This window comes from Anas acuta, chromosome 3 (assembly GCF_963932015.1).
Source record: "Anas acuta chromosome 3, bAnaAcu1.1, whole genome shotgun sequence".
NCBI classification, from domain to species: Eukaryota; Metazoa; Chordata; class Aves; order Anseriformes; family Anatidae; genus Anas; species Anas acuta.
The window spans coordinates 20,564,206-20,591,110 of NC_088981.1; the positions used below are offsets into that span (position 1 = coordinate 20,564,206).

Below are 26,905 nucleotides of genomic sequence, written 5' to 3' on the forward strand. Positions count from 1 at the left end.
ATTTATTCTTACATGCTAAGCCTTTAGAAAATTATGGAAGAAAAATGGAGAAAATATAAAATATTGTATTGCTTAAGTTCATTGGGTAAAAAAGGGTGAAAATGAACCTAAACAGTGTTCTAACATGAATTTGTGCATATATTTGCATTACTTATTTTTGTGTTAGGAATCATAATCACATTAAAATTTCTCAGTACAAGAAATGTATAGACTTGACAGAACAGTTCCAGCACATGGCCTCAAAGGGAGTAGAATACCTTTTCTATGAGAACAGGCTGAGAGAGCTGGAACCCTTCGATGTGGAGAAGAGAAGGCTCAGGGCTCATATAGGCTCATTGATATATACATTTATATCAATGTATATAAACACCTATGGGAGGAAATGAAGATGGAACCAGCATGATATATAAAAAAAAAATGATATAAAATTTGTTGCTCCTACTTGTTTTATACTGTAAAGGCGTTTCCAGTCTTTAGCAGTTTTTGATCAGGCTCAGATACCAATATCAACCGATGTAAAGGTATTTCTACTGCTTATCATATGTATATGATGCATATAATATAAATTATAGGACATAGCTTATACCGCTAAAATTGCTTTACTTGCTGTCTTGGATAGATTTCAGCCTAAATCTCTGTGGGTATATAGCTGTATGCATTAATCCAACACAACCTACAGTCTTCCAACCCCTTTTCTAAATTAAAATGAAGCTTCAGTTAGGAGCTGCTTACTCAGACAGAGAGATAAGAGGGGAAAATAGCTCTTTCTGACCTACCCACTTATTTAATGAGTCATTATTACTGTTAAAAAAAAAAGAAAAGAAAAAAAACCCTCCACCTCCTTTCTTCATTTTAATGGAAGAGGTCCTATAGGCAGGTACAAGGTCATACTTTCAGAACTAACATTTCAGTGAATTCTGTTACTTTATTTCCCAAATCTAGTAAAAGTTTCCATACGTCAGGGCTCTGAACAAAATTATCTTCTATTAATTAATCACCAGGCTAATTGGCATGTGTGAAGATATTACCAAAAACAATCTGAGTTTTGCTTAACATGTTGCTTAACAAAATCCTTTTTGGGGTTTTCCATTAGGTGATATTTATGTGAACACAGTGGTTATTACAACCTGAATAGCTGATAACCCAGCCAGGTTGTATAGTTGACTTCTTAAAGTATTCTAATAAAGAAGTCCATCTAATCACTGCTGGTAAGAAAAATTATAATTTCTTCCAAGGAGGCAGTGCAGTGATCAATGGGTCAATGACCACTGAGCTGCTGAAGTATTATTCGATATTAGCTGCTTTTTTAATATAAACTCAGTATTAAAAAGTTTCTCTTTTTATGTACATGAGCGTGTCTGAGTTGTATTTCCTTTAGATTTTTATGTGTTTATATGTGTGCATTTTAATTCAGGTCTCAAAAAGATTAGTATGTAAATTATATAATTACTTTAGAAGCAAAATGAGCAACAATGACAAATATTGTTTTGTTATATTTCCTCTGGAAAATGAAACAGTGTTAGCATAGACTTCCTCTAAACGTAGTAATTACCATTGGTATGTGAGAAAAGTTAATAGTTCCTTTCATCTGGTTATAATCTGAAAATAATTCCACATAGATTTCTAAGAAGTTACTAAACTAAGGGAAAAAACAGTTGTGCTCTAAATCTTCATTAAAAAGAAACAAGTTAAGAAATGGAAATATTATACTTCTAGTGAAACAATCTAGTTATCCTAGTTAACTACTATGAAAATATAAAATGCTTGCCTATTTTTAAAGTTGTATTAATATATGTCTAAATACCTTGAAATGCCTTTGATTTCTGTAAGAAGTATTGATATAAAGAAAAAAAATTACTAGTCACTGTGAGTTTAATCTAGAGTGATAGGTCCCAGAGTAGCTGGACAGTCAGGGGATCAAATACGCTAACTATAATCTTTCAGTTGTCAAAACACTCACATATGTTCATATTTACTGAAGCAGAAATGATAGTTTATGGCCTTTAATTGGTATTGGAGTTAGTTTGCATATGCATTTTAGAAAACTGACTTAAATGACAGCATTTACTGTTTTCTTTTTTGGAAAATTAGGGACATGACATTTGAAGGCATTCCTTGTTGATAGATTCTTTCCTTTGATACCTTATTATAGGTGAATTACAGTACAACTGCATCACTGTTTCGTTATTTGCACAGGCATTTTGGCCCTAAACAGAATTTTATTATCTACAAAGCATAAAAATATACAGTACTGCAAGGAATTAATTTAGAGAACCTAAGCATATTGCACAGAACATAAAGTTGACCTTTACCGTCTACAGCTTTTGGAATGGAGTGGGATGTGGAACACATCATAGATTTAATGTGGCACAACGCTGTCTGCAGAAACTTGGGTGGGACTGTGACTGCCTGCCCATTGCACCCGATGATTGAATCTGCTGTCACCAGCATCCTGATAATAATGAACATTCAGCTTAACGACCGTGATTATGATTATCATAATTGATGTGCAAGTGCAGTGTGTGGGGATCATTACAGCTGAACTGTACAGCAGAGAAACATGCCTTAGTTATGGATAATTTTACTTTTATGCATTGATTGGGATAAAATATGCTTTTCAAGTTCAACAGGCCAGTGTAATATAATTTTAGGAAGATTTCTACATGTATGAATTGATGATTATGAGCTTCTTGCAAAACAGTCATTCCAGCTGTTTGTTTTGAATTGTTTCATTCCATTAATAACAGGAAATAAATAATTAGACGTTGAGTGGAAATCACTTATAGAGTACTGCCAGCATTAATCAAATATCAAGTTCAAATATTTCTGATTATGATGGCCTCACATAGGCAAGAAAAAATAGCACTTGTAATGCACCACCAACACAATTCTGTTTTTGTTGGAGAAGTAGAAACTGGGCAACAACATTGTCTTTTTCATGTTGTGTTGTGTAATTGCTAGAGCAGGCAACAGTTGTTATAAAAATTATACTGCTTCCATTTTTGCCACCAGAGGCAGAGGTGACAGGTTCACATTCAGCCAGAGTAGATAAAAGCAAAATCAACATCTTCAATCAACGTAGTTGGGTGGTGGTTGCCTTCAGCTGAGATTATATGAATTTGCAGAAGTATTTAATTAAATTGTACAATAATATAACAGAAAACCAGGTGTGTGTAAGTACTTTAGACTGAGTTTATAAAGGACATTAGGATAATACAATGTATAGAGTTTCATTGATATACAGTAGGTGTAAATTTGTCTTTGTCTAAGAATTGGCAGAAGTGTCCCATTTGGGATAACAGACAATAGGAAATTTCTTGATCTTTAACTAACTTGCTTTCTGTCATAAAGAAGTTTGCAAGGATCAAGTCATTCTGAATGTCTCATCTGCATAATTCCTCTCACATTATTTTACTAAGTTTGGACTTGCTGTGATGCAAAAGAGTACTCCCTGTGGGTCCAGAAAAATCATGCTATTTTGTATAAAGTCTTTTACCTCTAAAACTTCAATAGCCTCAGCAGTTTTCATTCTTGCTCAAGTTATGGCACAAGTGGCATAACTTTATCAGGTAGGACCTGAAGTTCCAGCTATGTGGGAAGAATTACATAAGTGTATTAGAAGGCCTGAAAATCTCAATGCCTTCCACAGCAGGCTTGACTGGTCTACATGGCCAACCCATTCTCTTTCACATTCTTCTGAGGCCACTGTGTCCTATGGTTTTACAGATAATTTACATTTACATAGTATTACTGAAAAGGAAAAACTGGAGAGGGCGAAGTGACTTGTTCTGTTTGAAAACTAGTTTTATCCCACATGGGACTAACAACATGTTATAATTATGTCTATTGGTCAACGTCATATGGCAGAATTGGTACACTACTAATGTTCTTCCGTCCCTATCTTATACTGAAACTTAACTAAATTTCACTTTAACTTGACTTTTCTTAATATTGCAGCAATTATAATTGAGAAAGTATAACGTATATGTGAAGTTTTAAACTTTTTCTCTCAAGACTGTGACTGTGACTCCTGGACAATTTTTAAGGGAGTTTGCTTGGTTTCTATTCCTTTTAATCAGAGAAGAAATATACAAGAATATTTTCTAATACAGTGTGGTATTCCTGAGGAATGTGGATCTATGTTGTCAGTCGTATTACATGTTTTGAAACTTTTAAGGTCATATTTACTAGTATGCTTTGTGACAAAATTGCTTTGTGACAAAATGAGAAGAGCCAGGACACTTTCAATAAGAGTTCTTAGTTTCCCCAATGCAAATGCAACATGTTTTCCTAAGCAAAGCAGAATTGACGTAATGTGGCAGCTAGAAGTGACTCTATTGTAGGAGAATTATTAGGTGATCTTTTAAGAGTTTGCGTTTTACACTACCAATTTCCTCATGAGCCGTGTCAGGAATAATAAGGGTTGTTACCAAATTGTGTTGCACTTCAGCAATCTCCAGCCAATGACATGGCTCCTGTATAATTATTGCTGCTGGCATAACTTGATGGATCTATTTGGATGCTCCAAATGCACCTTTAGTTTGAATTATCAGCTATCTGATTCCAAGGTAAAGTTGCTTTCCTTCACTTTGCTTCTTACCATACATCCTACACCAAACCAAACAATTTAAATCCAAGGATCTGGTCCTACAGCAGTGCATTCTGTATTATTCATAAAAAGTCAATATTCTGTAGCGTGTATCTCTCTGCTGTCTTCAGAACGCCCGAGAGTCAGAACACTTTGTGTCTTCTTGTGATAATTGGCTTGTGGAACTGCCTGCCTTCACATAGGGTGATTCTTACAACAGCATTACTTTGCAGAATTGTGAGCTCCTTGAAGCTCAGGCATTTAGCTACATTCCTGGACAGGTAGTGTTAAAAAAAAAAAGCAGTGGTGCCCAAGCTAATATCATGAACCAGATTAATGAGCAAGATGTCTCTGAAACCGGGTAACAAAAAAAATTACTTTTGCAAAGTCTACTACTTCTAAATTTTGCCCCTCTTGAGAAGCAAACATTCAGAAAGCCAAGAGTATGTCAATTAAACAGCAGGAACAGCAGACATTACCTCTGACCCACTGGACTAGAATCTCTTTCATAAGATGCATCCATTCAGACTTCTAGGAAAGTAAATTAAAATTTCAACTTGTGGCAGTTGACATAATGATTTTTCCAGATATAAGCCATCTCTTAAATGATTTTCTTAGGTGTAGAAAGAAGGTTAAAATCATGAAGCAAATTAAAATATACAAAATGACTACTGTTTAACTAAATGTAGAAAATAATGTGTGGATACTTAGAAGGATGAAAAGAAGGGCTGGAATAGCTTTCTGATGAAGGTTACTGGTGACTTACAGGGTACAGTGAAGAAGGAATAAAACAATGCAGTGACTAGGAAGAGTCAAACCATTCAGTTGGATATTTGCATAAAAAAGATACTGTCACCACTTTTCTAATCAAATCCATTCTAGTGGTTATTTGTAAGGGTTTGTCAGCAACTAGTTGAATATTTTATAAAACCTGATTTTCAGTTCTGTGATTTCTCAGTGGGAAAATTCAGTCCCTTGATGATGATCCAGGGCTTTGAAGAATAAATTGATTCAAAAGAGAAAATTAGATGGTCCTTATTATACTGTCTAACTAGCAATCCAGTGTCATTTGTCTGTAGGATGATAAATGTCTTGCTTTGCCTACCTTCCTCATTTAATAATGCAACATGTATGTTAGTGGCATAGAAAGAAAATCTTCCATTTTAGTAAGAGCTAACTTTAACTACTGTTTTTTGAGGGAGATATATGTATGTTTTTTACCTTCATAAATAATTCCCATTGTATACATTGCTTAAACATTTTAAAGCCTCTTGTTTAATGAGAAAAAGCTTTAGAAACACAGTATCTTGCCTAATTCCTTCATTATACACTTCAAGTACATTACACTAAGGTGTGGTAGAACTTTCAGTGCAAACATCAGTTGAGCTGGAAATGTTAATGTGAAATTTTTAAATTGATGTTAGTTTTAGGTGTTCACTATTCTGATGTTATTTGGTTTGTTGGAATTGCAAATCCTTGCACTAAACTGGGAAGTGCTTGGCTTTGACTTTTGATGACAGTTTTGGAAGGACTGTTCAGTATTCTTGGGATTCAGGAAATTTGCTTATACATCTGATAAATATAATGCATTTCAACACAGCCAATTAATCTTTATTTTGAATTTAAAAACAAAAATCTAGATATTGAAGTCACTAGCAATTACTGATGTAATATATCTGCAAAAGCTGGGGGGAAGTGTCGATCTGCCAGAGGGTAGAAAGGCCTTTCAGAGGGACTTGGACAGGTTGGGTTGATGGGCAGAGGCCAATGGGATGAGGACCAACATGGCCAAGTGCCGAGTCCTGCACTTTGGCCACAATAACCCCATGCAATGGCTTGGGGCAGAGCGGCTGGAAAGCTGTGCAGAGGAAAAGAATCTGGGGGTGCTGATTGATGCTCACCTCAATGTGAACTGGCAGTGTGCCCAGGTGGCCAAGAAGGCCAAAGGCATCCTGGCTTGTATCAGGAATAGTACAGCCAGCAAGAGCAGGGAGGTGATCGTCCCCCTGTACTCTGCTCTGGTGCAGCCACACCTTGAGTGCTGTGTTCAGTTTTGGGCCCCTCACTACAAGAAGGACATTGAGGCCCTGGAGTGGAGCATGTCCAGAGAAGGGCTATGAAGCTGGTGAAGGGCCTGGAGCACAAGTCCTGTGAGGAATGGCTGAGGGAGCTGGGTTCTCTAGCTTGTTTAGTCTGGAGAAGAGGAGGCTTGGGGGAAACCTTTACAGGCTCTCTACAGGTACATGAAAGGAAACTGTGGGGAGCTGAAGGTCAGCCTCTTCTCTCAAGTAACTAGTGATAGGACTAGAGGGAATGGCCTCAAGTTGTGTGAGGGAAGGGTCAGGTTGGAACTTGGGAGAAATTTCTTCTCAGAATGAGTAGTCAGGCATTGGAAACAGTTGACCAGGGAGGTGGTGGAGTTACTCACTGTCCCTGGGGGGGTCTAAGGAAAGGTTGGATGCTTAGCGACATGGTTTAGTGGGTGATATCAGTGGTAGGGGGATGGTTGGACCAAATGATCTTGGAGGTCTTTTCCAACCTTTATGATTCTATGGAAAAGTATGCTTTTTTTGTTAATCCACCATTAACTTGGTTGTGATGGCTAAATAGAGTTGAAATGGAAGTTACAAAGCTTTTCACAACTCTCTAAGATTGAGATTACCTATATAAGTATTCAAAAATGCCTCTGAGATATTAGGACTGAACCTCAATGCTTGTTTAGAAAAGGTATGTTCGTGGAGTTAGGCTAATTGTTTCATCAGGTAACAATCTGGCCAGTGATTAATATAATCAATATATGGATAAATGGAACCTGCTTCCTATTCCTTAGAAATAATATTACCCATCTTTGCAGGGAAGAAAAAAAAACACTTTTAAAATCTCATCGTTAAGTGCACATTGCTGTTGGGTTTACTAATTGAAGTCTAAGAATCACATTCTGCTGGCTTCTTGCAACAGGCACACTTAGGAGTGCAGAATGTCACATCTTGAAATGGTAGTTGAATGAAATCTTTCATAGCAGTGATCTATTATGATTGAATAGTTGTACAATTTATGGTGTTTTTAATGCCTATAGCTACTCCAAATAATAGGTTATGTCAGGTATATGCCCAAGCTGAGTGAAAGGCTGGACGTTTTTGTTGTTTTGAGAGCAAGTGTAGGTTTTTCTCAGAACAGTAAAATTCAGTGCAGTAAAATGTACTAGATTCTTATGGTGCTCTAGAATCTTGGAGTAGTCTACATTACCTGAGTAGGGAAAAATCATAGTAAAATTGCATAGTTTTGTGCACTGGCATTGGAGTAAATGAGAGATTGCAAGTAAGACTGCTGCTTGTCTTAATGGTTTGACATAAGCAGCTACTGCTACTTTAAAATTTAGATCATGAATCAACTCTGGACTTGTTTGCTCCATTTTAATAGTAATATGTTATTCACTTTGGAATACACTTCAGTATTTATTCATTTAATGCCAATGAAGATCTATTTTCAAAATGCCCTTTACAAACACAAGTTAAAAGGATGTTCCACCATGATCAAGAATAGAAACTGTGTTCTTTCTTCTCCTACATACTTTATGGTTTCTGTTCATCTTAACATAAAATATGTATGGAAACTGAAAAGCATAACCACATAAGGAGTTATTTATGAACAAGTGTATTAGCATGCGTTAATATTCAAGAATGAGAGTTATGGAATTATTCAAGAATAACCTTTGCACTTCAAATTCAGGCTTCATTTTCATTTAAACAACCTTACAAGCTCTGAGTTAACATACAGGAGTAACAGCAGATAAGGTACATAGGTTAAGCTAAAAACTGTGATGCACAAAGTGTCTGTTTCCTAACTGTACTGTTTTTGTTTTCCACAATGAGTCTATCTGAGTAAGAATTTACATTTTGACTATGATAATAGGAACTAACAATATTTCCAGCCCATGGCCTTGAGTTTTGTTAGGATCTCTCTTACCTGTAGTTGTATGAAGTATATGAAGTATACTGTATATGGCAGTATAAGTGATAAACATTGATCGTTAGCAACTGAATACCCTGCTTTTTCAGAGTGTAACTTGTTAGGTATGAGAGGCTCAAACTTAGAAAACAAAAGAAAGAGAAACAATAAAAACACTGCATATTAACAGACTTTGTACACTAATGTGAAGCTGCTTGATTGAGCAGTGCAGTGTCAACCATGTCTTTCTTCTAATGCTAAAAGTAATGCACATAGACAGAGTGACAATCAGAGTACAGCCTCCCATCAGCTGTAATTAATCTTTCAGTTAACAGAGACTAGAAAAGCTTCTCATCAGTCCCTTCTGAAGTCGGAGGCACCCTGTTTTTTGATGTTTGCATTCTGAGTAAAATTGTCCCCACCAGTTCTAACAAATTGAAACACCAGGCTAATTATGGCAGCTAATGAAGTGTGTGGAATGGTCACAGCTTGTCGTGAAACTGTTCCTTCAGCTCAGATTAGAGTTTCATCAATCACTTTTTTAAACTGATCCAGAATTGCTTCTGCCCAGTGCTTGGCATTTTTAATGCTGTTTCTGTAATTGGTTTTTTCCCCAAAGCTTAGGCTATTTTTTGAAATATTACAGTCTCAGGACAGGACTTACAAACTCCAGTTTATAAAAAAAAAAAAACACACAACATTTCATTATTACCTCTATCAGCTGATCAAGTGCTAGAAAGCTAATAAAAGAGGCAGAAATATAAAACTTGATATATTGCTTTTAATCCAGCTAAAGGTAGCAATAAAGCACATACACATATATGTATATGAATCATTATTACAGTGGGCTGGATGTATACTGCAATCTCATGAGACATGGTTTGTGGGCTGGATGGTTCAAATCCTACTGAAGGACCTAAATGAAATGAATGAGTTGGTCTTAGCTTATTTCCTAGTGGATTGTGGTCCTCCATATATCACTCAAAGTGTTTGTCATGATTTGTAGTTTTTGCAGATGCCCAAGCCTTTGGCAGCAGAAAAACCAAAATGTGTTGCTATTCAAAGTATTTCAGCATGTCAGGTCAAATCCAAAATCCTCAAAGAAGTATGGGAAACTTTACAGTATAACTGATGTTGCTAGTACACCATCAATGAATAAATTAGCATATGAAACATTTCAAAAATTCCTATTTCATTTTCATTTATAAGATAAAATAGTATTCAGCTATACATTGAAAGTTCTGCATAGACATTAAAGGCATAGATGTTAAAGAAATTATAATGCTAAATTCTTTCCTCAGCATATACAGCAGAATGTAGAATTTGGTTTTGAAGTTATACAGATTAAAAATGAAATAAACTTTTGCATACATACTACCATAGAGTATGTTTGCACAAGTTGTCACGTTTACTATATATGACACGTATTTATATCAGAACCAAGACAGCATGATTTTAGTTCAAGTGTGCTAAGCAATCTATTTGTTGAATTTGTGCTAATAACTGTAATTCATTTCATTTTTCTGAGCACTGTTGAAACTAAAATAATGTTTGTTTCTCTATATATCTCAAATGTTTATCTCCCTGAAATATCTTAATCATGTGATATTTGGCAGAACTAGTTTCATGTCAGTGCCAAAACAAATCTGTGGCACGAGTGAATTATCTTTGATGTTGATGCTTTTCCTTGAACTGTACCAAGGAACCAGTAGATTTACAAAGGAGAGTAAGCAGTACTGAAAATTTTTAAAAAGACATGCAAAAATATGCTATTATATATAAATAAAAGATGGGGAAGAAAAGGCAATAGATATTAGCCTAGGACCTATTGATTAGTTATAGCATTTGTGAACACAGGGTAGGAGATGACTAGTTTTCCTAGTCTTAGCAGATCTTCAGAGTAGTTGCATAAAAAGTGAGAAAGTCCTCTTTCTCCTGTTCTGTCATTTCAGTTTCTTCTGAAGGTAGCTTATATTCACAAAACAGGAAACTTGGAGTGTGCCACAGGAAAGTAATTCATTGAGAGAAAAAAGAATGTTTATTTTGCTGTAAGCCCCTTTGACTAATCATATCCACTTTTGGAATGAGAATGCAAGGAATAGGAGCAGGAGACCTTCATCACCATGAGGAACCCTCTTTGACATCTTTACTCTTCTTTCTGACATGCCATGAATTTTGTTCAAGTTCCTTTAAATATCATCCAGAAAAAGTACACCCTGCATGGAACATGACAGTGGACACATCTTTCTTATAGCTCCAACAGGCATGAAGACATCAGCTCCCTGAGCATTCTGGCAAAGGGCTCTGGCAGCAGTCTGTGCAAGGAAGTGTATGCTTGGAATTAGACCCATAAAGTCTTGTGCACTCTTATCTCTGAAGTACTGGTACATACTTCATTACTTGTCTCTATTATGCCATAATATATTTCTATTAGCATTCAAAGAAAAAAAAAAAAAAAGTGAGAAAAGTAGCACAGTATTTAGCACATCCTTTCCCAGATACAGAGAAAGCTTTTGATCAAGTTAAATGATGCTCTGTGAAAAGAGTAATTGAGAAAGTAAGCTGAGAAGGCAGAGTTTTTGTTGTGGAGTGAATTTAGCTTTTATAGAACTCATTTGATGTCACCAAAATAAGAATATATTCTCTTCTTGAATAGAGATGGTTGTTTTCAAGTTACTTCTTTTGTTAAAGCTAAAAGTTGCTTTCATAAACAATCATACACAAATTCTATAACAAAGCAATATGATATATAAAATTGCACTCTTATTCACACTAGGTGGCCATAGAGCTCACCAGTCATTAATTTTCCATGTTGTACAGAGTATCTAATAAGTAACTTTATTTTACACTACATTTTAAATATACTTTTTTTTTTTTCTCTCCTTAAAAACAGAGTTGGTTGAAATCCCTGTTAAACTGTTTTGTTTTTTTTTTTTATTATTATTATTATTAATTTTTTATTTTTTTATTTTTATTTTTATTTTCTTGTGGAGCATAAAAGACAAGTATAAAAATGATTCAGCAAAAAGTAGTATTGCAGCTGGGAAACACAATTATACTAAACTTTACATAACTTTCAAAAATGCTTTTCATGTTTCTAACTTACCATCTAGTGGGATCCTTCTTGCGATTGCCAATTCTTATCAATTGAAGATGAAGACAACTAGTATAGCAGACTCTCAGATGATAATAGTGTAAACTCAGTTCCTAACAAGTATTGTGGTGTGATGATTATATACACCAATATGTTAAAAAAATAAAAATAAAAAAAAAATCCTTATTCCAATAACATCATTATGTTTAGTGAAACTATAAAGATCAAATACATTGTGTTTATGAACCAGTCTTCTCCCTTTTCTATAAAGAGCTGGCTGAGCTCTTCACTTCAGTAACCTTTTTCTCTCTGTAAAAGTTCTGTTTTTTTTTCATTTGAAGATAGGACAAAATGCTTGTAAGAATTGTGTGGGAAAAAAAAAAAATTGCTGTACCTGTCTCTTCTCACTTAATAAAGATTTTACCTATAGTTATGTAAATTGCCCTAAATCACTAAGAACTGGAAGTTTTTCCAAATATACTTCCCAGAAATTGAAGTAATTATTCATTACATTATTCATTTACATATTCAAGTAAATATCTTTGAGCTAAGTGAATACCAACCCTTTTTTGTATTTAGAGAAACTGGCAAACTAAGAACTGAATATAATTAACTGTAATTAGATGAACAAATGAGGAGACTTTCTCAAGAAGGAAATGTCATTTAAATAACAATTTGTGACAGTCTGTCCTTCTGTGTTACTAGAGAAATGTTGCTTTAAATCCTTGCTTTACTAGTACAGTATATCCTCTCAATTTAGAAAGGTTTTCAGGCATTTCTGATGCTTGCTATGCAGAGTGAGATATAAGAAAATGTACTGCATACTTGGCTGGATGTACCATATAAAAACACTGATCCTACACATGATATAATAAAAAGTTAGGCTTAATCTTATTGTTCAGTTGCTACTTACAAAGGTGCTAAGGTATTAAAAGTACTCCTACTAAAGTGGGAGACTCATTTCTCTCAAAAAATTTGCATCAAGATGTGAATTTGAGTCTGAAAACCTTGAAAATATCTGATAATAGAGATGTTCAGAAATATCTAGTGCATGTTGATATTGGAAAAACAAACTATATCTACTAATATGCTAGAAGTTACTCTGTACAACACAAGATTTCCTAAAAATCTAAGGAAATTTTAAAGTCTAAAGTTTCTCTTTTTTTTTTTTTTTCCAGTTTATTGTAAACTTTTAAAAGCATATATACATTTTTTTTTCTTATAACTAAAGTAAAATATAATATACATATATATATATATATATTTTTTTTTTTTCTGATGAGATTGAGATTCAAAATTTTTCCTCCTTAATTCCTAGTGGCATGATTTTGGCAAATTAGAGGTAGTTGCAACTTGATCTTGGCAGGTTAAACATCTTTTGGATATAGTCCAGCAGGTTAAAAGTGGTTCTGAGTTTGTCTTGGCAGTCAGCGCTTGGCACTGACTTAATTTTCTACTGGAATCAGAATGTTATGGTTGAACAGATTAGACAATGAAAGGGGCAGCTTATAAATGGCATAAGTCAAGATACTCATCCCTAAGTGCATTATTTTCTAGTGCATGTCCTCTTGCTAGCAGAATGTGTGTGATGGACAAGATAAGGAATAGTTTTAAAAATATGCCCACTATAATAAAACTGTGTCCTTTAATTTTCGTCAGATGCTTTTAAAGCTCTGTACATTTTCTGTACATTGGAATGTAGTTTTAGGTGTAGTTCTATCTCAGATTTAGTAACTTCATAACTTTATACGTTACTCATCAGTGTATTTTCATACCCAATAAAATGTTATTTATGCATCTTAAATTAAGATGAACATCTACTCTCCTCTTCAAAAATATATATAGTTTTTTAACACCCTGCAAGAAGTAGAGATTTGCATAACAATAGCAAATAAACACCTCTTGGGATTCTGAGTACTAACAACTATTTTCAAGTGCACATTTGCTTTTTAGCCCAGTTTCAGTAAAGTTCAAGGGTATCCAAGTATGAAATAGCTTGAGGAGAAATTCACATTGCTTTCTTAATTCAATTTACTTGTAAAAAATAGAATAGGTCAAAAAAATATAATATTATCTTTAGCAATTTTGGTTCAAATGCAGACATTAGGCAGAACAGAATTTGGGTGATGTTGTTTCATAACATTGAACAAAGTACCACATGCACTATAACTTTGTGTAGCGAACTATACTTATAATATTGATACTGACTCTGAATATGTCTAAGAGTACCTGAAAAGTGTCTACATAAAGGTTATTTATTCTTTCTCATTAATTAGCTTATGTATGTATATACATACATAAACTCATTATCTACATAGTAACTTATAAAGAAGAATTCATATGTGTATATATTTAAGCATCACAGAGCTAGAACATGTCTGGGAGGGAGAACCAGGAAGTGTCTGGCTATCAGGTCATCCATAAATGGACTAAATGAGCTTAGAAGGTATAGTTGGGAATTCTACCCTTCCTTCCTATTGGGCAACTGCAGTCAGCATAGGGTACTAAGTAAATTTAATGAATGCAAATTCAGATCACAAATCTTCATTGCTGGTTATACTGTACATGACAAAAAGGACAAGCTTGCTTCAGATCCCAGATTAATTTTAGAGAAACAAAACTTAAGAAAAATAATTAATTGGACCAAATACTTCTCATTTTTTTCTTTGTCCTTCATTACACAAAACTTTTATCAAAGACAAGAAATAACTTGCCTTTGCTTGTGAGAAAGCACAGTAGGGTATGAAGTAATCCTTAATAAACACAGATATTGAAAAATATGTTGTTCATTCAGTAATGTTTGTGTTTTTCTGTAGAATGGCTCAAACCATTGTGTTCTCAAAAGGATTGTTACTTTCTATCATGCCATAGCTTAATTTTAGCCACTGTGGAAGGGTATAGTGGGATATGCTTTTCTTCCTTTGTTTGAGGTGCTTCTAACCATATATGAGCAGAAATAGACTCTTTTCAAGGATAGAACTCCTCCCCTTTCCTACCTTGCACTGATGAGAAGAACAAAAAGTTTTAGATCTTGTCTTGCATTAGCCAGTTATCTCTAAAGCACCAATTAATGCAGTTTACCTGCTAAGCTAAGAAAGAAAACTTCAGCGAGCCCAGATTAGTAGCAGAATGCTTCCTCCTCAGAATATTAGAGGAAGTGAGGAATAGAGTTACAATTTCCATGTTTGACTGTCACAGAAAAGCATAGACTGTTGTGCTGTTCATACTGGACATATCATACAGGAAGTATGAAAAACCTGTATGTTTATCAGACGTGTTTTTTTGAATTCATGAGCCAGAACATTTCATAATTTCTGGCAAACTGTGTTTGATTTTGGTTTCATTATTTATAATTCCAAAAGATTTAAAGTGTAAAAGCCAGTAGTAATTGTAAAGCTCCATGAAAATTTAAGTATAATAATAATTAAATGTTTCTTATATAAATTATATAGCAATTAATTTTTTCTGCCTCTGTTTGGAAGATAGGATATTAAAATGGTGTTGTTAGATTTCCTACTGTGAACATAATTTTCTGATTTGTTTTTACAACACATTATAATAATGTCAATAAAAGATTAAAACTAACGAGTAGAAAAAAAACTTGTCTGATGTAAGTGTAACACAGAAGGTTATAAAGTTCCCTTTTATGATGTCTATGCAATATCATTTTATCTTGAGATCTAATGGCAAGTTGATTCAAAGGGTAAGACTTGCTCTTACAAAGTCATTAAAGCAAGTATAAAATTGTCTTCTACCATAGTCACCCAGTCTTTTTAAATCAAAGAGTTTTATTGTTGTTGATGTTGTTTGCATTCACAAGAGATAATTAGGGAAGGCGTTAGACATCACACTCAGAGCCCTCAACAATCATAAACTTCAATTGAAGAAAAACAACAACAGCAACAAAAAAAAAACATTTTAGGAGGGAAATTGTCGAGAATGGAGGGAAACAGTTTCATAACATCTTAGGTCAGTTTGACTGTTATTGTGTTGATCAACATGATATGGAGATGATGTTTTCCAAGTTTTCATGGAAACACTGTGTTGTTTTTTTTATCATTGCACTTACCCAAAAGAACATAGTGTAGTGGGTTTAGAATAGGTTATGGTAGTAGACAGTCCAAGTGGGAAGATGCTGACTCCTTTGCTTTTCCTGCCTGTACTGTGTTGACAGGCTGAAGTAGGGAAGGGCATAACTTTACCCCCTTCATCACAGCAGTGGTCACTTGTCTACTATAGTTCAGGGATCTCCGATTAAGCATGCTTTTCTCTGCAAGTCAATACCTCTGCACAGACACAATGAGATCCAGTCCCTAAGGCATGATCCAGGCTTTTGTTATTATCTCTTTTTTGATGGGGCTAGTTGACCTAATTGGTTAACACATTAGCTTTTCAATTGTATAGCCTTAAGCCACAGAAGACCTATTCCTCATTTTTGGAAAGCAGAACTGGCAATCTGTGCCCACTAGCCACAACAACAACAACATAATAAAAAACAACCAAAAAACCACCACCACCACCACCACCAAAAAAAAAAAAAAAAAAAAACAAAACACAAAAAAACAGAGCTATGCCAAAAAACTATATCCTGAAGTTTATGTCTAATTAGCTATTGAAGCTATGCACAAGAAATAGGTTTTGTTGCCCATGGGGAAGAAGCCATTATTAATGTCCCAGCTCATATCTCTCAATAGGTCTTATGAGCAATGCTGCTTAAAGAGTCTTAATGTACAACAGGGAATTAAAAATTATACTACCCCTTTCACTAACTGAAATATTGTAAACTTGTTTCACTGGGGCCAGGATTGGTGTCAATGTACTTTGTGTGAAAAGTGCAATAGAAGCATTAGTATTTGACAGCCCTGGTTGAAATAAGTGAAATTAATGGAGCTCTTTTCATATACGACAAGGCCATGGCACCCCTTTCATGCTGCTTACAGACAGGGAAAAGTCAATACTTTTTTATTACTTGATGCTGACCTACATTCTGCACTACAAGTGCCAGGCCCACTAATTGGTTTCAGTTGTAAGAAAAGTTTGCCCCAAAGAAACACTGGAGCAGATAAATCAATCTTTTTTAGGGTAGCTTAGTGGGTTTTGAGCACTTGAAATGACATTTGTGTTGTATTGACAGAATGGGTTGTTACACTCATTTTGTCATGTCAGAAGGCCCTGTAATAGTTGGAAGTATTGTTAACCAGTATTGATAAATTTGCTAAGAATAAAAGTTAGCTGGATCAACGTTTCACTTGAGTAACAACTTGCCATTTCTAGTTTGCTTCCTTGTTATAGACCTCTGTGCCTGTTAATAGGTCAAGAGGCTTACAATGACAGTTCAATTTAAAACTCTAATTTTACTATTACAAGAATTAGGATCATAGGGAATACTTAAATATGGCTGCTTAGTTTTAAACAGAGAGGGCTGTAGACTATGGCTGTACAATGGCAGTGCTGCCTGATTTTCAAATCAGGTATGCACATGAGCTTTGTGCTAGTATTATGGAAAAAGTGAGATGGCACAGAGTGCCTGCCATAAACTACGGACATTGCTACAGCATTTTTTTTTGTTGTTTTGTTTGCTTGTTTTTCAGAATTTCTCATTGAATTTTCTAAAATCTTGTAATTTATCTGTAGATATTGATTTCAAATTAGGGAAAAGTGAGTTTTGTTCCCTGTTTTTGCTATTCAGTAGCATGAAGATAAATCTATGATTCTAACAGCTGTGCCCACTTTTCAGTTATTCCTTCTGCCTTTGATTCCTAACAGAAATTACGTACAGTTGTAGGTCTCTACAGGAGCAACAGATATCCCAGTGCTCAAAAAAAGTTCTGAGATCCAAATTTTGCATGGATTGTTTTAACATTGCATAGCACATGACACCATGTTTGACATCATGCAATCATACCACATCTTCTATATTTTTAGACTGTCTCAGAAACGAACTTTGTGCTCTGAACCAACACTACAGGGATAATACTGCTGTAGTGAGGTGGGGTTTGGTCTGTTCTCCCATGCGCCTGGTGACAGGACAAGGGGGAATGGGCTGCCATTGCGACAGGGGTGTTTTAGGTTGAATTTAGGTTGAAGGAAGAACTTCTTTACTGAAAGGGTTGTGAGGCATTGGAATGGGCTGCCCAGGGAAGTGATGGAGTCACCATCCCTACAGGTCTTTAAAAGACGTTTAGATGTTGAACTTAGTGATATGGTTTAGTGGAGGACTTGTTAGTGTTAGGTCAGAAGTTGGACTCGATGATCTTGAGGTCTCTTCCAACCTAGAAAATTCTGTGTGATTCTGTGTAATACTTTCCTTTAGAGAGGTTACACAACTTATCTTTGAAGCAGTTTTTCATGCTACTTTTCCTAACCTATGAAGGAACTCTACATTCATACAACCGTATGCAACAATTTTAATTTGTGTAACCAGATCTCTATTTATACAATCATAGAATCATCTAGGTTGGAAAAGACCTTCAATATCATCTGCTCCAACTATGAACCTGACCTACCAAGCCCCATCAATAAACCATTCCCCTTAGTGCTGTGTTCATATGTCTTTCATCATAGAATTATAGACTCATTTAGGCTGGAAAAGACCCTTATGATCATTATGTTCAGCCATTACCTAACACTACCAACTCCACCACTAAACCATGTCCCTAAACACTACATCAGTATTTCTCTTAAATACCTCTACTGATAGCAACTCCACCATCTCCCTAGGCAGCCTGCTCCAACCTAAGCAGCTTTTCTGTGAAGAAGTTCTTCCTGATACTCAATCTAAAACTCCTGTGGCACAACTTAAGGCTGTTGTTTCACATCCTGTCACTTGTCACTTGAGAAAAGAAACTCACAACCTCCTCAGTGCAACTTCCTTTCAGGTAGCTGTAGAGAGCAATAATGTCTCCCCTCAGCCTTCTTTTCTCCAGGTTAAAAAATCCTAGTTGCCTCAACTGCTCCTCATATTTCTTGTTTTTTAGTCCCTTCACTAGCTTCACTGCTTTTCTCTGAAGATATTCCAGCAGCTCATTATTTTTCTTGCAGTAAGGGGTGCAAAACTGAATACAATACTCAAGGTGTAATCTTACCAGTGCAAAGTACAAGGGGACAATCACTTCCAGAGTCCTGCTGGCCACATTATTTCTGGTGCAGATCAGGATGCCATTGGCCTTCTTGGCCACCTGGACACACTGCTGGCCCAGCTGGCTGTTGGCCAGCACCCCCAGGTCATTTTCTGCCAGGCAACTTTCCAGCTACTCTTCCCCAAGCTTATACCACTGCATGGGGTTGTTATCACCCAAGTGCAGCATCTGGCATTTAGCCTTGTTGACTGCCATGTAACTGGACATGGCCCATCGATCTAGCCTGTCCAGATCCCTCTGCAGAGCTTTCCTGTCCTCATAGCCTCCTCTCCTCCAGACTAAACAACGCAAATTCCCTCAGCTGCTCCTCATAACTCTTGTTTTCTAGTCCATTCAGAGCTTTGTTGCTCCTCTCTGAATATGCTCAAGCAACTCAATATCCTTATAGTGAGGGGCCCCAAAATGGACAAAATACTCAACAAAATGAAAAAAAAAAAAAAAAAAAAAGAGAAAAACTATGCGAGATTATAAGGCAGAAACTAGTTTATTGTAAGCTTATTGTTCCAAGTTTGTCATGTGCTTATCAGCTTTGTAATTATTATGTACCCGATAGATTTGCTGTAGAAAGATATCTGAAGTGTGTATAGAGGAGTGTGTATAAATGATTGTAACAATGCTTTCTGGACTTAACATATGTGAGTGGATATGTTGCTGCCGTTTGCCTCTCCCTACTTTGGACTGAAGTAGTTGACTTTCCACTTCATTACATTTCTAAGATGATACTTCCTAACTCATTCCAAAGTGAATTTTTATATTACAAGAAATTGCACTATACACTCAAGACTGTTTGGAAAGAAACATTTTTAGTGCAAATTCATCAACAGAAATATGAGGCAATTTTTAAAGTCCTTTAAGCTGATACTCATACGTGCATGTATAGCTCTGCAAGCTTTGGTTGGTTTGCCCCTGTTGTTTTTGTCTGTACGTTGTGTTTGTATTTATGTATGTCCACATAATCAGATGCAAAATTTCTTTAGAATTTGCTTTAGTAATAACATTTCAAAGATACTGTATAAACATTTGACATGTCAAATCTATGACATCAGAGCGTGCAAATTGAGACAAATCTTTGGTGGTTTTATGTCACCTTTTTTACTCCATTGTTTGGAACTGATGAGCATACATGACAGTCAAGTAGTCAAATATATGTAAAGGGTCCATAGGTCTTGTTAAGCTTTGTCAGTTAGATTAAGTCACTTACAATTTGATAGAGTAAAAAGACTCAAAGCTTGACAAGTTTAAAAAGGAAGTGTTGCATTAACTTGTTTTGGGAATTTAAAAGTAGTTCTCAGGTTCTGAGAATTACAGGTCTCCAATGCTGAGAATTATATGGTACAATATGAGAATGCACTGTGGAAAAAAATCAATAAGAGTCAGCTCTGTACTCCTATGATCTTGAGATTGAGAAACTCTATTTCACCAATACATGGGAATTGGTATTTGTAATCTAATTCATTCCAGCTACCAACAATGAGGGACTGACAGGATGAAAATAATGTTGAATGAGCCTGTTTTTCTACATTCACAACTTTTGTTCTTGCAGCTTCAAAAGAATTATCTGTATTACTTTGTAAATTCTATACCCTGTAGCAATCAGCTTAAACTTCAGGTGATCCTGCTGGGGCTCGATATATCAGTGTACCAGAACCAAAAAGCAGTGCATTTCAGTGTATTGCTGGAGGATCTGAACCTACATTTCATTATCAAATTTTACAGACATGAGATTCTGACTTCCAATTTTTTTCCCTTCTTTGCTGCTACAATGATACAATGGGATAGACTCTCTTCAGTGCTATAAGAAAGATCTTGCAAGGCTAAGTGGTATTTTCAGGCTTTAATTTCTTACACCACTCAAAACTGAATAAAACCTGTATCTTTAAATACAAAAATGACTGGGTATGTTTTCCTAAAATATATTTGTATTTTTTGTGCATTTTGTGCAGCATTCATCTCATATTCATTATAAACTTCTTTAATTAGTCAAACTGTAAAGCCAGCAATAATTTCATTATCCATCAGACTGTGTGATGTTTCCTAAATGTGGTCAAGCATAACTGTTGTCGTCATAATCAGAGCCAGTTGTTTAAATGCTCAGTTGTGAGTATCTAGTGAAATAGCTTTAAATAACAAGATAAACAGTACAGCTGCCAACCCAAAGTAATCTTACACTGAGGGGGCGTGTGGCACAGAAAATTTCCTCTTTGTCATCTTGATTTGAGTTTGAAGCTGGACCTGGGCTTAGTTCCAGCTCAAAAAACTGTTCACTTCAAAGGCTCCTAAATCGTCCCAAGGAGCTAATTTTGGCAGCCAATTGTTTTTGTTTGGCCAGGCATCCTAATAGCAAAAGCCGTCTGCTCCAGCAAATGTAGACTTCTTCAATGCTCAGACTCGCCATTCCTGATTTTATCCTGATGTTGGGGGTGTATACTGGTTTCTTCATCTCACCCTATCTACTTTTATCCAAATTGTTAAACTGTACCTCACTGTCCTGCATGTAGATAAGAAGCATATTTCCTATTTTCAAAATAAATAATAGGATTTTCTTCTCTGAATTGTTATTTGATCCTAATTTATAGCTGTATTATCTGTTTGCTTTCTCTCCAACTAGAGCTTCCTTTATGAGTTTTGTTATTTTTCCCCATTCAAATAACAAATATTAGCCCAGTGAATTTACTAAATTAAATGTAACTAGCTTCACTTTAGAAGACAACTATTTACAGTTATGCTAAATTTATAACAACACTTATAATAATTATATGGATTTTTTTCCCCTGCATTAAGAAGGTGCTTGCGATGCCAAACACACAATGAAAATTAAAATTCTGTGCCATTCTTAAGGTACAATGTAAAGATATGCAAATAGGTTATTTCTGTTGGATAAGAAAATGTGAGGTACAAGTCATTAAAGATACATTAGAAATTAAATCTTCTAAAAAGTTAAGAATGGGGCATTTTCATACTGCATAGGGAATATTTCAGTTTGAATGTGAATGCCTACCTTGCTATTTTAATAATTATGCAATAGAGTGTTGAAGGAATTACTCCAAACAACTTTAAGGTTGAGATTTAAGAAATAATATGGTCACGGTTTGGCAATATGCAGTGTAGATGAAACTTAGGTGAGCCTGAGTTTGCAGGGAGCTTACAAGAAATAATAGCTGCTTGCTTATGGAGGTTCAGCTGGCAGGGGGCTGTGATCTAGGTAAGTCTAAAGTATCCAGGAAATGATAATTGTGCTTTATGTCTTCTTTCAGAAAAGAAAAAAAAATTAATTCTGTTTTTGAGAGAGAACCAAACATTTCAAATTGTGAAATGTGTTGAGAAAGTACTAATTTTAGCTTTCATCCAGTCATGGCACCAACCATTATAAAATGACTCATTGTGTTTCCATGAAACACTTTCACAGAGGTCTTGCTAATCTTGTTCACTACAATTGAAACAATGATTTATTAGTAAATAGCTAAATGAAAATAGTATTTAGGATAATTATCTTATTTGTCTTTTCTGTTTGTGATTTGTATTTTCATTGTACTCTAAGGCACAGGTTCACTTATATTTCCCTTAATCAATTCAGATTTGTAAGCATTTGCATTACAAAAAAAAATAAAAAAAATCAATGTAAGAACCAAGAACTTTTCCTTTGAAAAAAAAAAAAGTGTTTGGAAATCATCCTGCCTGTATTCTTTCTACCACAGCTCCATGGACATTTTTTTTTTTTAATTTATTATTATTATTTTTTAACCCTTTCTCATTTTATTTTTATATTTGCATTTTAATTTCAACCAAGATAGAAAAGTTAAAATATTGTGAGAGTAACTTGCTGTCTTTAACTTACCTGTTTCTCACAGAGAATAGAATTTAATATACCATGAGTCAAAAAAGACTATAGAATCTGGTTTGTGGGGCAGGAAGTCTTTGCAGTGTTTATAGGTACTTAGAAATACATTTGATGCACATATTTGCTTGCAATTAAGTCATTGGATTATTGTTTTCTTCTCCAAATTCCTATGCATAAATGTGCATTTCATATGTTCATTATTTTTCATATTTTACATTCTAATTTATACAATGAAATTTAACCAGAAGACAATATTTAGTGCTTTAAAGTACTATGAAAAATGAAATGTAAAGCCATGAAAACTAAACACTTTGTTTGTTTGTTTGTTTGTTTCTCTTTTATTTCTTTAGGACTTTCAAACAGTGTCACCATCGATTGTACTCTTTGAGAAGTTTGGAAAAACTTATTCCAGATGTGGACAAATAGTTTAATCATTCTGTAAACTATACAATGTAAGACACTTGATAAGTAATCAGTAAATGCTTTTCAAGAAATGCATAGCAGTATGTCAACTGAATGTCTCATAAATTTTTCTTTCTGTAAAGTGATGTATGCTTCGTCTGAAGTACTGTTAATTGATTTTGCTTGATCTTTAAGCAATACAGCTTTCCACATTAATCAAAGATTGTTGTTGTTGTTTCGAAAAAAAAGTCAGTATTATCATAAGAAAATCGAATGGCTCTTAGAAATGACTTCTGAAAATGCTATCTTTTATTTAAATGTAAATCCTATAGGATACAAGGTAAAAAAAGACTCAGAAACGTGGTATTTATTACAGATTTGTAAGTGAAATTAACACTCAGAAAAAATCTATCTTTTCCCTCTCAAGTTTAGATATGTTTCATCATTGTTGTTGGTCATCCTTTATGTTAGTATACATGTTTTTTTGGGTACTGCTCCATCTCTTCATATGATCAATAAACTTAGGTAGGCTATTTACAAGGATAATACTTTTTTAAAGCCTTTTAGCTCTTCTGTGTGTGATATAACTTCACAGCTGAAAAATTAAATTTCTAACAGCTTCATATATACCTTACTATTTAATCAATTTTTCTGTATCCTCTTAATTTTTAATAATTTTTTTTTTTTTTGCTAATATCTATGTGTTTACTCTTGGTCCTGTGTCAGTCTTATCACGATTATGTGATGCTTAACAAAGAAGAACACATCTGAGCACACAAAACTGATATTTGACTGCTGTGTTTGCTAGCATGCAATTGAACTGCAAAATGTTGAATATCTTCAGAGTGCATTAATTTAAAAGACTCAAAAAACTTCAGGATTTTCTGTGACCAAATCATAACCTAATTCTTCAAATTATGCAAGTGAATTTTTACAGGAGTTTTCTGCTGAGTTTTCTAGGATACCATGCTTTCTCCTCATATCATTTGGATGTATTTGAATCAAATATTATTAGATCAAATAGTATTTGATTATAGTATTTGTATCAGATAATCAGTGTTAGGCTTTTCATTACTGAATTTTTATTTTTATTTTTTTCAATCTCTTGTTCTCTCCAAATGTGCAGGAAGATCCATGTGATGATGGTTTGTATAAATGCATATATACACTTTCTGAACTAGGAGTCAAAAATTTTGCTTCCATGGAGTTTCAACTGTTTGGTTCTATGGAAATGTTTTAGGGCTATCATACACAAAAATACTGTAGTTCCACTATAGTAAATAATAAGTGCAGAACCTGAGCTGTAGTATTGCTACTTTCTGGAGTGTGTTGTTGTCAAGCTTTGAAAAGTTTATTATTCAGCATGGAAATGAGAAATTAATTCTGGGAAGTGAGAAGCAACCACCTCACTGGCTAAGTCTCCCCATTAAGATTTAATCTGATCAAATGTAGCTAGAGTGCTTTAGTTGTTTGTGGAAGGGATTGAACATGATACACTTGTGCAAAACTGTTGATGAATAAAGATGCCACAGTAATTTTTAGATGCGAGAGCTATCTATTTGATTGCTTCCGCTTTAAGGTAGTTCATCACTTCACAGTAATTCACTCTGTGCTGCCTCTTGAGCTCCATACCACAATTTCCCATCAGTCCGATTAGAAATGGCAATGGCTTTATCAGATTAATCTTTCTTTCTCTTTCTTCCTTTCAGTATGTCTGACCTGAGGACAAAACAAAGCCTACCATATAGGCCAGCACTGCAATAGTGCTCTATAGCTAAGACCCTGCAGCACAAGTGAAGGTTAAAAGTAACACTTCTAATTTATTTTAATTGTTTGACTGACCTATGTCTATATCATCTATATCTATATCTATATCTATATCTAATCTATATCTATATCTATATCTATATCTATATCTATATCTATATCTAATCTATATCTATCTATCTCTATCTCTATCTCTATCTCTATCTCTATCTATATCATCTATATCTAATCTATATCAATCAAAAGACATGTATATATATATAATATACTTTTTCCTCCACTTAACAAGTTAAAAAACAAACAAACAAGCAAAAAAAAATCAACAAAACAAACAAAAAAAACTTTTTAGTTTCTAAGCTACTACCTACTTCTTGGAAACCTTCTGACACACAAATAAGTCTGTTCATTTTATTAGATAAATAAGCATCCACCCTCGCCTTGCCTCACCTCACCTCACCTCAGCTCACCTCCCCTCTCTACACTCCTCCCCTCTCTTCTCCTCTCTTCTCCTCCTCTTTGACATGTTGGACTACATTTAGAAAAGATGCTCAGAATAATATGGTGCAGGAACACCAGTAGTGTTTTGTTATGTAGAGGAATCAGACATCATGACAATTGAGAAAATAATATGCAAGTGAATACAAGAATCTCTACAGCATGTAGAAATAGAAGGCTAAATTTAGCCCTGGGACAGATTAGCACTTTCTATTTGGTAATCTGCTCTGGCAAGCAAGTAAAAGTGACTTGTGAAGAAAATTTCGTTTTGCTCTCTTGTTTAAATTAAAATGTTTGCATGTTGCAAACTTACAGTTTTTGTCTAAGCCAGTTAAAGCTAAAATGTTGATATTTTTAATCACTACAATAATATAAAGACCATCACAATAAGGATTTTGATGAAATCATTATGTAACCAGTCTGTCTATCAATAAATGATTGTGTAAGTGATTTTAATTTACTCTTCATTAACTTTCTTACTGATGTAGTTTACCATATCACTTTGAATTATAAAATTAATTCTTGAAATATTTTTAATAATATGTTGTAAATATTCTATTTTCTGTAGGCTTTCTTTATTAAGAAAATTGTGACTGAATGGTGTGTACTTCAGAGAAGATCTTTTTGTTTTATAAGGGACATTACAGTCTATTCTTACATTTCAATGTTTTAATAACATGGGATATATATAGATAGAGACACAGGAAAAGAAACACTGAAAATTTGAAATGAACTCATGGATTTTGATGAGTCTGAAGGATATGTATCTCTTTCAAAACGTGGTGGGATATGACACTTAGCATACTACTCACAACAGTATCTAAAAATCAAAAGAATCACTGCAATGCCAAAGAAAGAGATAAATATAAGAAGTTGTTTATAAGTCCTCAGAAAAAATAAAAAGACCAGTTACTCTAATTGTCTCATTAAATGTAATCTAGTTAATTGTGTTCAAAAAAATGTGAATACTAATACATATATATTATATGCTAATACTATACATATATATTAATACATATACCAAAACATCCTTGTTGCCGATTCCTACAATAACAAAATATATCTTCAGTGGACAGCTGTAGATGTATAATCCTTGCTGCTCAGCCATAGAAACATATATTTTTTTGTTTTGGACTGATTTAATCCATGTGCAAAGAGGAAAAAAAAGTACTGTTGATCATTTTCATATTGCATGGCTAAAGAGGCTTATCAAACACCTTTAAGAAGCAGGAGATACTGGGAAGAATCTCATTAGCAGAATATTGCTATGCCATGTAGATACCTTTATCTAATGCATAAGAAGCCTGAAACTTAATACTTTGCCACACACTGCTATTGGAGTAACATTAGATCATCATAGATCTTGACAGAGTCAAATAATAATGTTATTAATTCCAATACTGGATACACTGCCCTACATCTCAGGTGCTAAGGATTCAAGACATTTATGCTAATGGTCGATGTCCTGATGATCTTTGGGTTTAACCACCAATGAGGATCACAGCACTTATAAAAAGAATTCAGGTGAAGTCATTAAAATGGAACAGTTATATGCTACAAGTTGCTCACAGGATCTCATATCATGAGAAGTTTCAGGGATATCTGAAAATATCTGGAAACCTTTCTTCTTACAA

The 26,905-nt window shown here is 34.5% G+C and overlaps 1 protein-coding gene across 3 annotated transcripts in view; it reads left to right on the top strand.

Moving 5' to 3' along the window:
- Positions 1–24,947, top strand: part of SPATA17 (spermatogenesis associated 17) — a 96,581-nt gene extending 71,634 nt beyond the window's left edge. For all 3 annotated transcript variants that reach the window (XM_068676019.1, XM_068676020.1, XM_068676017.1), the window contains one exon: positions 22,958–24,947. In XM_068676019.1, the coding sequence (XP_068532120.1) occupies positions 22,958–23,038 (81 nt within the window). In that variant the 3' untranslated portion in view covers positions 23,039–24,947. The remainder of the gene's footprint in view (positions 1–22,957) is intronic.
- The last annotated feature ends 1,958 nt before the right edge of the window (positions 24,948–26,905 follow it).